The sequence below is a fragment of the Dasypus novemcinctus genome, chromosome 25 (assembly GCF_030445035.2).
Source record: "Dasypus novemcinctus isolate mDasNov1 chromosome 25, mDasNov1.1.hap2, whole genome shotgun sequence".
Lineage (NCBI taxonomy): Eukaryota > Metazoa > Chordata > Mammalia > Cingulata > Dasypodidae > Dasypus > Dasypus novemcinctus.
The window spans coordinates 15,158,178-15,172,739 of NC_080697.1; the positions used below are offsets into that span (position 1 = coordinate 15,158,178).

Consider the following 14,562-nt stretch of genomic DNA (forward strand, 5'->3'; position numbering starts at 1 on the left):
CCTGACTTCTAGCAACACTAGTAGACTGCCAAGCTTCTTATTTATGCTGTCTTCTTACTACTTTCCTGTCAACAAAATTATTTTCCATTGAAGAAGTTGGTCTTCATTTTAAACAAGTAGCTTATAATTTGGTCTGGGATTTCTCTTTAATAGATAAATGATCCAGCATTGAGACACACAGGCCTCTACTGCAACCAGCTCTCATCCACTGACCTTCTCAAAACAGAAGCAGATGGAACCCAGGTCAGTAAGAAAACAGAACTGTCACATGCACTCTTAAAAAAAGCCCAGAGCCATCAGATGCACTCTAGACACAGAGGACTTTCTATAGCATCGTGGTCAAGAGCCTGACCGTGGGAGTCAGACCTGGGTGTGAGTCCCAGCTCTGATCTTAGCTGTGTCATCATGGCCATGTACCCGAACTTCCCTGAGCTGCTGTGTGACCATCAGAACTAACAAGATACCTGCTGACAGGGTTGATGAGAGGGTTAAATGAGATAAACTTTTAGAAAATTTAAGGCAGTGCTTAGACTAGATAAAGGGACCACAAACAGTGCCCAATAATTTATTTTGTTAATAAACCCAGTGCTAAACACATGTGTAATCACAGTATCTCAAAAGATCTCAGTAAATCAGGCAAAAACCAAAACTACACTTGCTGTGTACTCTGCCTCTTTGAGAAGTTTATTTCAAAACTAAGGGCTGCCCCTTTCCTACATTAACCTAGATTTAGAAATTTGGGAGGTTTTCATTCTCCTGAGTAATTTAAGTTTATTCTTTAATCTCTTCGTATTTTTTTTTTTAGCCACAGTGCATTATGCTGAAAGTGAGAGGCACAGAGAAACATAAGCTATGTTCCTTGCCCTTTTGGTGCTCTGTGGGGAGAAGCAAGAGAAGGATGTATCTCTTGTGAAACGCCCCCAGCACTACATGCTTTATCTCATTTAAACCCCACTCTAACCCTATAAGAGAGGTATTATTCCTTTTTTTCTTTACAGATGAAGAAACTGAACCCGAGGAGGTTTTAACTCCATGCACAGTTCACAAAGCTAGAAAGTTGCAGAGCTGAGGTTCAAACCCAGGTCTTTCTAACACCAAAGTCCATGCCATAGCCCTGAAGGCCTGTTGAAAGATAAAACATATGGGCATATGCACCCAAACCATCACATTTATGTCACAGGTAACAAAGGCCACAAACATGCAAAGAGAGGAGAAATGGCCGAACTCGCAGGGGACAAGACAGTACTGGATCATGAAGCACAAGTGAGGGAGGAACAGGGTGTAGGTATGGAGGCCTTTACAGGGCATGAAGGCCAGAGTGGAAGAAGAGGACATAGGCGGAAATAAGACTGTTGTAGCGTAGCCCTGAGAACTGAAATCCACTGAAGCAAAGACCTCATAAGAATTCATAGACATTAAAATTGGTAAAGTAGATTGGAACAGATTTCAAGAGGCCTTGAATGCTAAACTCAGGAGTGTGGGCTCAGTCCTACTGACAGAGGGTCATCACTGAAAGGGAGCAGTGATAAAAATGCCCGTTTAGACTTCCTCTTAGGGCAGCCAGCCCAGAAAGAGAAAGATCCGTTAGGCTGTATTAACAGCCAGCCTTGGGTAAAAGGGTGAGTACTGTCCAAGGGGAGAGAGGAGTGTTGAGAGGTGGGAAATGAAGACAGTCTTTCGGAGAACACTGTATTCTACATTACCACACCTATGGAGTCGTATACTGGGCAACTTGACAAATTAGTGTGAAACAACCAAGTGTTCAAGTTCCTGGGCCCTGGGACAGTATTTGAATTGAAGTAAAAACTATCTTGGAAAACTCTTAAAAAGTTGGAACTCAAGTCTCACACCATTCTCTTCACCTGACAAATCTCAAACTCCTTTGCATTGTGCTCTGGCCAATCTGTGAAGCTGTGGCCATAGAAGAAGTACTTCATCTAAGGCATAATGTGTCCCCCTCTATCAGTAACAGTTTAAAATGGCTGAAGTGTTTACTTTATAGAGTTTTGTTTAGTCTTTTCAGAGTTTATTTCAAAAACAGATAACCTAAATATATATATATGTACACACACACACATACACATTATTCTTTTTAAAGGAGCAAAATTTTCATTCCGGTTTGTTTTATCATGTCTTTATCAAAAATGTTTTTAAGGATTTGGGGCAAAAACACCTTATGCTGTGCCCCAAATCTTTAAATGTTGGAATATGTAAACATAAGAAATTAGCATAAAAACACTATAGTTTGTGCTCTTGTTAAGTTCCCGTGACAGAATCTTCTTTATTGTGTCAACCATCATGAGATCTGTTTACCCCAATGTTTTTATATTTGCCAAACAGAAGCTAGGGAGTAAGCTAGATAGAAATATAGAGAAAAGGAGACAGAAAAGAAAGGAGAGAATTTGGGGAGTTTTGAAGATTAGCTGTATTTAAAGAGCTGGAATAGGGAGGAGGCAAAACAGAGAATACAGGAAAGGAACCCAGTATAGAAAAAGGAAGGAGCTAGTAGGGGGATTGTTGACATGGGGAAGAAGGAGGCCAGGAATGAAGTTCTAGGAGAGGGTAGGATGAGAACGACAACACATTGGGTCAGCTGGAAAATAGACTCAGACAGAAGCGTTGTTATCTCTTACCTACCCTGGAGAGAGCCCAAAAGAAGAGGAAACAAGTGGGAGCATGTGGGGCAAGGAGCAAAGTTTTAAAAGTTAGGGCAAGAAGAGGATAAATTTAAAAAGCTAGCAACTTAATTCATTGGAGACCAGGTGGGAATAAAGCTCATTTCAGGAGCTACTGCTTTCTCTTATAGAGTAGAGCTATAACTGAATTACCAAGGGAGAGATCCAGAGGCTAGACTGATACAGAAATTTAATAGTCAAGACATTTGGCATTTGGCCTACTGAAAGTTGGTGGAACGCAGCTATTATTTGGCTAGGATAGAAGATTTTTCAGAAAAGCTGAGTGTATTTGGCATGAATTAGTGAGCAATAACCAAAGACATGCATCACTAATCTAAAATACCTCATGGATCTGTTAAATACAAGGCACAAGTTGGCCCAAAGTTTGAGGCACTTACTTAGGAACCTAAATGAAGGCATCTCCATTCCTGGTCTGGAACATTCACATGTGTGGTGCTCACCCTTATCAGTCCTACGAACAACTTTTTAATAAGGCTGGTAGGTAAAAGACTAACTTCTGGCTTTGTTTTTCCGATAGAAAATGCTAGAGCTGTGCAACTCTAGACATTTTTAAGGAACATGTGTATTATTATTGAAAGTAGATAAAGGGAAAATTCACACTGTTCTCACCTAGTAGATTTGCTGTTATTTATTTTAGCTCATGTGTTTAAATGAATTGTCTATCAGGAAAAAAGTGTCAAATATAAAATTGTTCTGATATTTTGCTGTAATTCTAAAGCTACTGTGTAAAGGAGCGATGTCATAGTTGATATATTTAGCTAATACACAAATTTTCTGGACATGAATCGTAGTAACGTTGACGCCCATTTGAGTTGTGGTGGTTTTAGTTTGTTAATACTGGGTTAAAACCCTTAATTTTTCAAAGACAGCATAAAGATTTTTTATCCTACTAAAGTCATCCATAGAATGCTTTTAAACCAGTTTACCACATAACATATACTTTTTTAAACCCACCACTAGATACCCAGTCTCCGAAACTGGGCTTTTCCCACTGTTGGCATTATTAGCAAGATGCTCGCTCACATTTGGTGTTGATGGCAACCAGTAGGAGGCTTGACCATTCCAATTTTGGTTTTATTTTTAAAGTGTGAACTTTCCAGAACCCTGAGCAAAATGAGTGCAGCAATTTTCTTTTTGTAGGACAAGAAGACAGAAGAGTTCTTCTCTGTGGTGACTACAGACTAGAGGAATGCTCTAGTGAGTTTCCACTTCCAGTAGTACCCACTCATAAGCCGGGGGGGCAGACCCTTCTGTCTAAACACATCTTTTATTTGTGTTCCAGCAGGTGCAACAGGTTCAGGTGTTTGCTGACGTCCAGTGTACAGTGAATCTGGTAGGCGGGGACCCTTACCTGAACCAGCCTGGTCCACTGGGATCTCAAAAACCCACGCCAGGACCACAGACCCCCCAGGCCCAGCAGAAGAGCCTCCTTCAGCAGCTACTGACTGAATAACCACTTTTAAAGGAATGTGAAATTTAAATAATAGACATACAGAGATATACAAATATATTATATATTTTTCTGAGATTTTTGATATCTCAATCTGCAGCCATTCTTCAGGTCATAGCATTTGGAGCAAAAAAAAAATCAAAAAAAAAAAAAGGAGTTCACTTTTCTTGGGAGATTGAGAGATGTTTTTGTTGTTTTTCTTTGTAACGGCCTTGGATATTGAAAAAATAACAAGGCAGAACAGTTGGACAATCTATTTCTTGAGCCAAATTTAATTATTCTTATTTTTATAATCAGTCATCGGCTTCTTATCTGGATAAAGGCTTTTGGAGGAGAACCAAAACGACCAGTTCCAAGGGGAAGCTGCAGCTCCCCCTCCACCGGCTCCTTCCCAACCCTGCTGAGGAAGAAGGGCCTGGTGGGCTTTGCCTGTGCCCACCACCAAAGGCTGTCACGTGGCACCGCAGCCGCCCTCCCCTCTCCCTACCCCAGGCAGCTTGTGTGTACAATCAGCTTCTTCTAGCAACTCTCTATCTGTTGGCTTCAAGAGAATATTTTGCCTCCACATACATACCCCTTCTCCTTTTTTTTAAAGATGGATTTAAACCAAGATGCCTCCAGGAAAGAGGAATAAATGCGTATATTCACAGAGGAATCCAAAAAAAATACAGTTTGGGGAGAAATGCAATAATTTTTTGATGAGATGGGTGAATGACAAGAAGTGAGTTCAGTTATTGTAGAGACAATTTTCTGATTAAATCTGGGGAAAAAAGGCAGCCTGTTCTTTCTGCTTTCATTGTATTAACAGCTGAGGTAGCTAAAGTTATTTAAAATAAAATTAAACTTATGATCCAAGTAGCTTATTTTTTTCCCTTTAAATCTCACTGTAAATATATTTGATTTCATGTAGAAATTGATTTCCTCCTGTTTAATTTTATGCTTTTATTATCATATTCTTGATTTTTCTAAATTTGTGTGTGAAATATAACTTTGAATTGCGGTTACATTTGGCTAATAATATTTCATTACTTTAATAACTGTGACACCTTGTATGGATTTACTTTGGGGTTCAAGTCAAAATGCCACTGCCAGAAAGAGCTGTCCCGATGTGCGAGAGCATACTGCCCTAGAGTGTCCCTGGGGTCATCTAACTTTAGAGCAGTACAAAGAATTATCACCAGAAGTGCACAGGCTACTTGTACAGAGAAAAATTAGTACTCAGAGAAAATCTTCATTTTTTCAGATTGACTTTGGGAATTTGAATTTTCATCAGTGCGAATACAAATTTCTCTTATCCTGCTCTGAAGCTAACTGGTACCATATTTTCCCTTTGTGTCTTGTCACTCTGCCACGTCCTGTCTCATCCTGGCCTCTGAGTAAGGACCCAATGAACTGACTCTCTAGTTCCAGAAATTCCACTGCAAGGCCAGAAAAGCTTGAGAAAGAATTGTGGAAGAAGCAAGGGTAGCCCCCATCACTCACCTTTTCCTGCACTCCTGGGCCCGTGAATGGTGATGACGACTGACATTCTGCACCAGCTACCTCTGCTCCCCTGGCAGAGAAGAGGCCATCAGAACCATCAGTGGAAGAGCAGCATGGACTCTGACTTCAAGGAAGAAGCCATTTTCCCAGTCCTCCTTCCTACATCTCACTAACCCTAGTTACAAACAATTCCATTTGAACAGCATCTATTCCGAAACTATACCGAATAAAAAAATTGGTAGACGGGCTTGAGTGGGTAGCAACTATGAAACAGAAATAGGACGCTCAGTTACAAACACTCTCTCTTTTAGTTTTACAGAAAGTGCATCCCTGATTTCATCCATTCCCAACTGGACTGCCCAGCCATATTACTCTAGTCCCTACCAAACTGCTCTAGGAAGTCATTTCTGTTTTGTTTGTGATATTTAGATGTGCAAACTTCAGGAAGTTCACCTTTAACTTCAGCATTCCAGATGAAGTTTCCTGGCTCAGTGCTTTTGCATAAGGAACTAGAAAAAAAGTGGTAAGGAAAATTGGAGATGCTAACATCCTCCCCAGTCCCAACTGCACCTTAAAGTATGCATGTCACCTTCAAGGTTTTATAATTGCACTGTTTGTTTTATGTATGTACAGATTAAAATTATTGCTACATTTGAGGAAAATAAAATTGCTTGCTTCTATGTAATTCCTGTCATTCTACAGGAAATTCACTTTTCTGGCTACTGAATAGAATTTGTTTAACAATATCATGGGTTGCCTCTTCATTTACAGGGAAGAAATGAATTCTGCATCCTATAGGAATTGCCAAGGCTTCCAGACAACTGATGATTAATTTAAGGATGATAAAGGAAAGGACACCTGAGGCCAGAGGTCCTTGATGTCACTCTAGTACAGGAGTTCTTAACCTTTTTATTACACAGACCCCTTCTCAGAACATAGTGGCAGATAGTTTTATGACACTCAACATCGGAGGTCAGAGAAAATAAAAAGTTGATTTTTTTTTCAGTTCAAGCTCAGAGACCACCTGAATTCTTTAGGTCCTTGGACCCCTGGTTAAGAATCCCTGCTCTAACATGAATATGAATCAGCCCAGTTGAATTTTTTTTTTTTCCCATTGAAGTGTTATAACCTCTTTTGAAATAACCCAGTTGAAATATAAGGTCAAAGTGAAGTTTTGCTAGCAGGCCTTGAAGAAATTCTAACTTTGGCCATTTGCCTGATGATTAAATTCACCATTCCTTCAACCAGAACTTCTGGCTCAGGCAGCATTTCATGGGTAGCCTAAGTGCTTAGCCAAACGTGGAGCCACAAGATACTATATCTCTCTCAATTATTGGTTTGGGTTTGATTTGGTTTGGTTTTTTTGTTGTGATTTTTAAAAAGGAGGTGCCAGAGATTGAACCCAGGATCTTGTACATGGAAAGCAGGCACTCAACCACTGAGCTACACCCAATCCCACCAATTATTAATTTTTATTATTAACATTTATCAGTACAGGTGCCAAATCTTACTTGAGGAGCCTCCCTTAATGTGACACTTCAGTTTATAAAATTTAGGCTGTATCCCTTGTCTCTTTGTTTTTAAGGCGGATAAGGGAAGTGAGCAAATGTGACTCTAGAGAGCAGGCGAGGTTGCATTTCCCACACCCATTCCTACCCATGAAGTAGATTTGGTGACTATTGCCTGAAATCGTAAACTTCTCTTAGATGAGGCTGAACATTGATTTAAATTTATCCTAAGGTAGGATAGAAACAATTGAGGAAAAAAGTGCAGTTGGAGTAGAGAAGGAAGATCTTAAAAAACCAAAGAAAAAGGACAATCGTCTGCTTTCCATGGAATCTGTGCTGCTCTCCTTGTCTTAACCACCCTTCCCACAAGAGCAGCTGCCCTTGAATAAAGTGAACAATCCAGATGAGCTCAGTCTTTGGCCATTCCTGTACCTCTGATGATCTTGATGATTTCCTTAAGCCCATAAATTCTTTTTGTTGGAGAAAACTCAAATGATGCAGACCTCCATCCAGAACTCTTTCTGCCAGAGCTAAATTAGTTTTCTTTATGTTTTACTTGAATTGTCACCAAAGCTCTTAACAAAATTAAAGAAACTTAAAGCTCTGGCCTCATTCACACATTCAACAGTCTTTATTGTCTTCTTTAGCCAAGGCACTAGGGATGTGGAAGATTCCAGACAAAGGAGTACCCTGCCCTCCCAGAGTTTGTATTCACATGGGAGAGTTTATGTGGTTATATTATAATCACAATTGGATTAAATGGTATTAAAGGCGAATTGTAAGCTGCTTTGTGAGTGAGATCTAAAGAATCAAGGAAGTTTTCCTTGAAGAACTGGCATTTGAAGTGAGTTTTGCAGAGCAGGGTGATGAAGTAGCTCAGCAAAGAGCAGAGGAAGGAGAGTTCTGTAGAAAGCTTGTGAAGGACTGGAGAACAAAGGGAACCCAGGGAGCTGGGATTGTTTTTATTGTTAGCAGTGTTTCTGAGCTCTTAAAAACATAGAATTATGTCAGCTGGCAATGGAGAAGAATTTAAATCAGCCTTTGGCTTCAAGAGGAATGTAAAGTACCTTTGGGATCTCCATTTGGAAATTGTGGTAGTTGATAGCTAAGGTCTCTTCAAGAACTAGCCGTATCCAGCCAGCAGTACAGTCTTCTAGATCTTCTAAACAATAATCTCTTGTAACTAGTGACAATATTAAAACCATTCAGAAAAACAATAACATCACTGTAAAAATTTCTAAGGTGGCGTTAGGTACATTATCTGAGTTAATCCTTTCTGCCATCCTTTGAGAGAGTTGTTACAGAAAAACAAGCTCTAACAGGTTTTGACCCAAATACTATTTATCCATGGAGTTGGAACTTGAAGTCAAGTCTTTTAGTTCCAAATTCTATATTCACTACCCTAGACTATGACTTAGGCTGATTTGGAGTCTGCAGACTTTAATCTCACTGTGTGACTTTAGGCAAAGCTTTCTTAAATAGCTTTTAAAAACAGGCTTTGAAAAGAGGGCAAGAATTCAAGGACTGAGAAGAGAGGACCCAAAACATTTTCTGGAGGCAGGCAGAGCCTGCCACTTGGAGGCCTCAGCTGCACAGGGGTGGTCTTTGGCTTAAGGTCAGCGGGGTGTCCCACTGCAGATTGGGGAAGGCATTCTGTCCGCATATCTAAATGGAATGAAACTGCAGTGTCATCCTTCTAGCGTCAAAGAATTTTGGAAAATGTGGGTTCCTTGTGGGGCAGCTATAAAAATGGCTGAGAGAGTATCCTTTTTTTGTAAGAGCAATCATAGAACCCTACAGTTCCTCTAGGAATTGATTTCTTGGGTCAAGCCTTGAGACAAATCACTTTTTTTTGGCTTTTGACCCTGCTGCAGGCAAAGAATCTCCCAGGCTGAAGTTTGGCTCCTGTCAAATCATTAAGTGTTTGTCTCAGAACTTTGGTGGTTTGTGCAACCAGCAAAACCAAGCAATACACAACGGTATCTACAGCAAACCTAAGTCCTAAGCTACAGACAAAAGCAAAAATCCCTAGATTAGGGTTTTGGCGTTCATTCAGTTATTTAGTTACATTACAGACACTGTTAGACACAGTGGGAAGTACAAAGATACTTGCTTGAAGCTGCCTCTTTGCTAATTTTGGAAAGTCTACATAATTCATTTTAAGAAATAAGATTTCTACTCTGCCAGGCACTGTCCTAGGCTGATACCCATTCTTGTGTTAAGAATTTCTTATATTTGTACAGCACTTGCATATACAATCTGTCAAAATCTTGTAAAATAGGTCATGAGCCCCGTTTTACAGAGAATGAAACAGAGTGTTAGATTTATGATCAGGTGGCTGGGCAGGTAGACCCGAATGTCATTCCTTGTGCTTGGGGATGAAATCTGCTATTGTTTTCATTGCACAATACAATTATTAGAGTCAAAGCCTCCTTAGACAATGATACATAAGAAGTATAAGAAGGATCCTGATAAGTTTCAAATTGTTCCCTGGACAGGAAACAGACTTGGCCCAGTGGTTAGGGCGTCCATCTACCACATGGGAGGTCTGCGGTTCAAACCCTGGGCCTCCTCGACACGTGTGGAGCTGGCCCACGCGCAGTACTGATGCACGCAAGGAGTGCCCTGCCACGCAAGGGTGTCCCCCACATAGGGAAGCCCCACGCACAAGGAGTGCGCCCTGTAAGGAGAGCCGCCCAGTGCGAAAGAAAGTGCAGCCTGCCCAGGAATGGTGCTGCCCACATGGAGAGCTGACACAGCAACACGACGCAACAAAAAGAAACACAGATTCCTGTGCCGCTGACAACAGAAGTGGACAAAGAGGTACATGCAGCAAATAGACACAGAACAGACAACTGGGGGGGGAGGGAAGAGAAATAACAAAATCTTTTAAAAAAAAATTGTTCCCTAGAACTCAGGTTCCTTAGAAGCTTGCAGGGATTTCCATTTTGAAAATAACACTGGGAACTAATTTTGAGTTTGTTAAATTGCTGATTTTTTTGCTTCATATTTTAATTTGTGTAAGAGCAATATTTCTCAAGCCAGCCCCTGTGTCTCCCTGAACAGTTTTGTCCTTTCCTTGAACTCACTACCACTTGCATGTACATGCATCTTACGTCTCCTCCTCCACCCACCATCTCTCTCAAGATCCAATCACGACTTTCCAGCTGGCAGACGTTGCCACAGGGATTCCCCCACCAGCACCTCAAACTTTTTTTTTTTTTGTTTTAAGATTTATTTCTCTCCCCTTCCCGCCCATTGTCTGCCCTCTGTGTCCATTCGCTGTGTCTTCTGCTGCGTCTGCTTACATTACCCGGCGGCACTGGGAAACTGTCTCTTTTTGTTGCGTCGTCTTGCTGCATCAGCTCTCCATGTGTGTGGTGCCACTCCTGGGCGGACTGCGCTTTTTTCGCACGGGGCGGCTCTCCTTGCGGGGCGCACTCCTTGCGCATGGGGCATCCCTATGCAGGGACGCCCCTGTGTGACACGGCACTTCTTGGGCACGGCAGCACTGTGCACGGGCCAGCTTACCACATGGGTCAGGAGGCCCTGGGGAGCGAACACTGGACCCTCCATATGGTAGATGGACGCTCTACCAGTCGAGCCACGTCCGCTTCCCAAGCACCTCAAACTTTAAACCTCAAGCCAAATAACTTACTTCTCTACAAATATATTCTTTTTGTGTCCCTTATCTGAATTAATTGTGTCATCATCCTGCTAGTGGTCAATTTCAAAACATCCATTTTACCAAATCCTAAGAATTTCTCCTTCATGCTACCTCATAGCCATCTTCATCTTTTTAATACCTAATTACTGACTGAACTCAGGACTTTTCTATCTTTCTTTGGATGATTACGATCACCACCGTCCTGCTTTTATATTCATTCTTCATGAAGTTGTCAGAGAAATCTTTCTAAACACAGTCTGTAAAATGTTAGTGACTATTTCCGGCCTAAAGTTTAGGTATGTATCTAAAATCAACCTACCTTTTCTTAGCTTCATTACCCTCCATCACCCCCTCTAAACAAAATGACCCTGCCCTACTGATCTGGTCTTTGTTCTTGAGTTACTGTCTCTGTTCTCACTTCAGTTGCCGTACACATTCTGTTCCCTCAGCCTGCCATGCTGCTCCTTGCTCTTTCTTCCTACTCATCCTTCAAGGCTTCAGTTTAGATGCCTTTTCCAAGAAGCCCTACCTGACCCCCATACTTAGATGAGTTGCTTCCTCTGCACTGCCTTGCTGCCGGGTTTAGGCTTCTTTTTGGCACTTGGTTATATGCATCATGTCTTGGCTCCTCTGCCAAATTTTAAACTTCTTAAAGCAGAGGTCTTTTCCCCTCAGAACTTTCCGCATTGTAAGCTCTTAAATGCTAATTGAAGAAATCATTTGAGAGGCAGTGTTTCAAATGAGGGCAAGGAGCTGCTGGGCGGGCCGGGCACTGAGCTGCCTCACTCGAGTCTGGCTTGTTGAGCTAATGGAAGGTTGCAGATTTGACCAAGAGTTAAAGTCAAGGTCATGATTCTACCTTGATGATTGCTCCTTTAATTTGGAAATGTGAATAGATGCAGGTTCTTTCCACTGTAAGTTTTTTAAAGTCTCCCAGTATAGACCTCCACATATTTGAAGAATTTGCAGAACATTAGCCGTAACATTTCCTCAGGCTCCCAAGCTTTATATTTATAGATGATCCTTTACCCTTCTCAGAAATTGCCTTCTCACTGAAAATCAGCTGATTATGTTAACTCTAGTCATGACTGAGAAAATAGAAAAGGCAGATCAGGCGAGACCTCTTCCAGTTTTCCCTCCCCAAATGAGTATATATAATGTCCTAATATCTCAAGATTCATATTGAAATGAAACAAGAATAAGATGGCTCTTTATGAAATTTCTCTTAGATTGGCCTTGAAAACCCTTGCCTCTGGAAGCTGAGAGACAACTCAGGAAGTGGACAGATGGGACAGGTCAGTGAACAGGGACACAGCCCCTAAGGAAAACAAATGTCCTACCTGGAATTTCTTATAAATCGAGGAGCCAGTCCTATTCAGTTCCAGTCTAAAATAATTTATCATGCACCTGTCTGTACTTAATTTTAGGCTGCATAGTCCCTGTTCATTTTCCTTTTTATTTGCACACTTTTATAAAATAAGCATTTTTAAAGTTAGCTTTCCATTTTAACATTCCTCTGATGTTAGCAATTATATTTTAAATGATAATTACTGAGTAAGCTAGACTTCTAAAGTTCAACCAAAATCAATTAGGAAAAAGGCTCCACATAGAACATAATATGCACATCTAAACTTAGGCTTTAAATTTTCATCCCACTAGTTCTAGATTTTTAAATCAGTCTTTGGTATGAGGTTTTTATAACTCCAAATAAAGAGGTGACTTTGGTCACTTTGTCAATTTCCAGCCCAAAAGTAAGTTGTTAATCTTCTTGGGACTCTTTAGATTTAAGGGTTTGCCTTATGAAAACATTACACAATAGCTGTATAAAGAATGACTTTTAAAATTAACAGTAATAACAATGTATATTTTCAGTCAACAGATACTGAACTCCTATTTGCCTAGTACTCTTCCAGGCATAGGTCTATGTCAATGAAAAAAACAAAAATTCCTGCCCTCATAAAGCTTACTTTCTAATGAAGATTGATTGACAAATAAACAAAATATATGGTGTGTCATTTGGTGCTGAGTGATATGCAAAAAAAATTTAAGTAGAGAAGGGGGGTAGTGTATACTGGAAGGAGAGGGGTTTCAGTTTTGAACAGGCTGGTTAGAACAGGCTTTCAGAGAAGGTGACATTTGAGTGACAATTAAAGAAGGTGAAAGAGTGAGCCATGGCAAAATGGAGAAAAAGCTTTCTAAGCAGAGATGCAAAGTTCCTGAGGCTGGAGCAGGGTGAACAAGAGGGAGAATAGTAGGAGATGAAGTCAAAGATACTGGGCAACAGGATGGTGCAGGGCCGTGTAGAACAATAAAAGAATTTTGCCTTATACTCGGTAAGCCACTCACAGGAGAATTTTAAGTCAGGGAGTGACATGGTCTGACTCAGATTTTGAAAGGACCACTCTGGTCTGTTGAGAATAGTTGTAAAGAATGCAAATGCAGAAGAAAGGAGACCTGTTAGAAGGCTATTGCAATAGGATGGGCAATAGATGAGGGCTTGGACAGAGGGGTGATCAGATTCTGGATATATTTTGAAGGTAGAACCAACATTATTTTCTGACTTATCAGATGTGGGGTGTGAGAAAAGACTCAAGAATGACTCCAAGAATTTTGGCCTGAGCAACCAAAAGGATAGACGTACATTAACATAGATAAAGAAGATAGAGAGGCAGGTTTAGTTCATTTTTATCATGATAAGTTTGAGATTTCTGTTAGATATATAAGTGGAGAGGTCAAGTAGACATTTGGATACATATGGGTCTGAGGTTTAGGAGAGTGTTCAGGGCTGAGCATAAAAATTTAGAACTTATCAGCTTATAGTTGGTTTTTAAAGCCATGAGATTGGGTGGCACTGCAAAGGAAAATAGGGATGAGAAAAGGTCCAATGATTGGCATAAGGCACTCCCTGGGAAGATGGGGAAGAAATATTAAAGAAGGCTAAGAAGAAGCACCCAGAGAGGCAGAAGGAAAACCAACAGTATGGTGCCCTGGAAACCAAGTGGCTACAGCTTTTCGAGGAAGAATGATTGACTTGTCAAATGCTCTTCACAGGTGAAATAAGGTGAAGACAGAATTGACCTCTCTCTTGCCCAAGAGCAGTTTTTGTGGAGTGGGGGTAGGAAAAAACCTAATTGGAATGGGTTCAAGAGAATATGAGCAGAGAAGAATTGGAGAATGAGTAGAAACAAGGTGTCTGGCTTTACAAGAGTAAAGAGAAATGAGGACATAGCCTGTGTAATTTCCAGACTAATCAATCAAAGTCGAGCCAGCAAAAGGGGGAAAAGGAGCAAAGAGCAACTAGGAAAAAATACAGAGGAAATAAGCCTAAATAGGTCAGTAATCACAAAATATAAAATGGATTATATTTATCAACTATAAGTCTCTCAGGTTAAAATAAAAACAATTCAATTATATGCTATTTACAAGAGACTGACCTAAAACAATGATACCAAATGATAATAAATAATGAGATAGAAAACACATACTAGGAAAATGACATTAACATTGTCACTTTCGTTAAGTACTTCTCTTATAAAAGAGAAAGAGGATATTATTAAAAGGGACAAAGGAATATTTTGTAGTAACTTTGAAATATAGAAAGCAAGAACTGACAGTTACAGGGAGAAATGAACAAATCCACAAGCAATGCTGCTGAGGGTTCGTCAATCAAATGAGAAGACAAGCACCCATGAACTTGGTAACCTAGAGGTCAGTTGGTAACTTTGATAAGAGTGATTTCCATAGCATGGTGGGAACAAA

The 14,562-nt window shown here is 40.5% G+C and overlaps 1 protein-coding gene across 7 annotated transcripts in view; it reads left to right on the top strand.

Moving 5' to 3' along the window:
* The window catches only part of NCOA1 (nuclear receptor coactivator 1), a 293,327-nt gene extending 286,953 nt beyond the window's left edge, over positions 1-6,374 (top strand). For 3 of the 7 annotated variants that reach the window (XM_058287710.2, XM_071211904.1, XM_071211903.1), the window contains 3 exons: positions 154-243; positions 3,837-3,893; positions 3,979-6,374. In XM_058287710.2, coding sequence (XP_058143693.1) covers positions 154-243; positions 3,837-3,881 — 135 coding nt within the window. In that variant the 3' untranslated portion in view covers positions 3,882-3,893; positions 3,979-6,374. The remainder of the gene's footprint in view (positions 1-153; positions 244-3,836; positions 3,894-3,978) is intronic. The other 4 variants (XM_058287708.2, XM_071211905.1, XM_058287707.1 and 1 more) reach the window with 2 other exon arrangements.
* Positions 6,375-14,562: the final 8,188 nt, after the last annotated feature.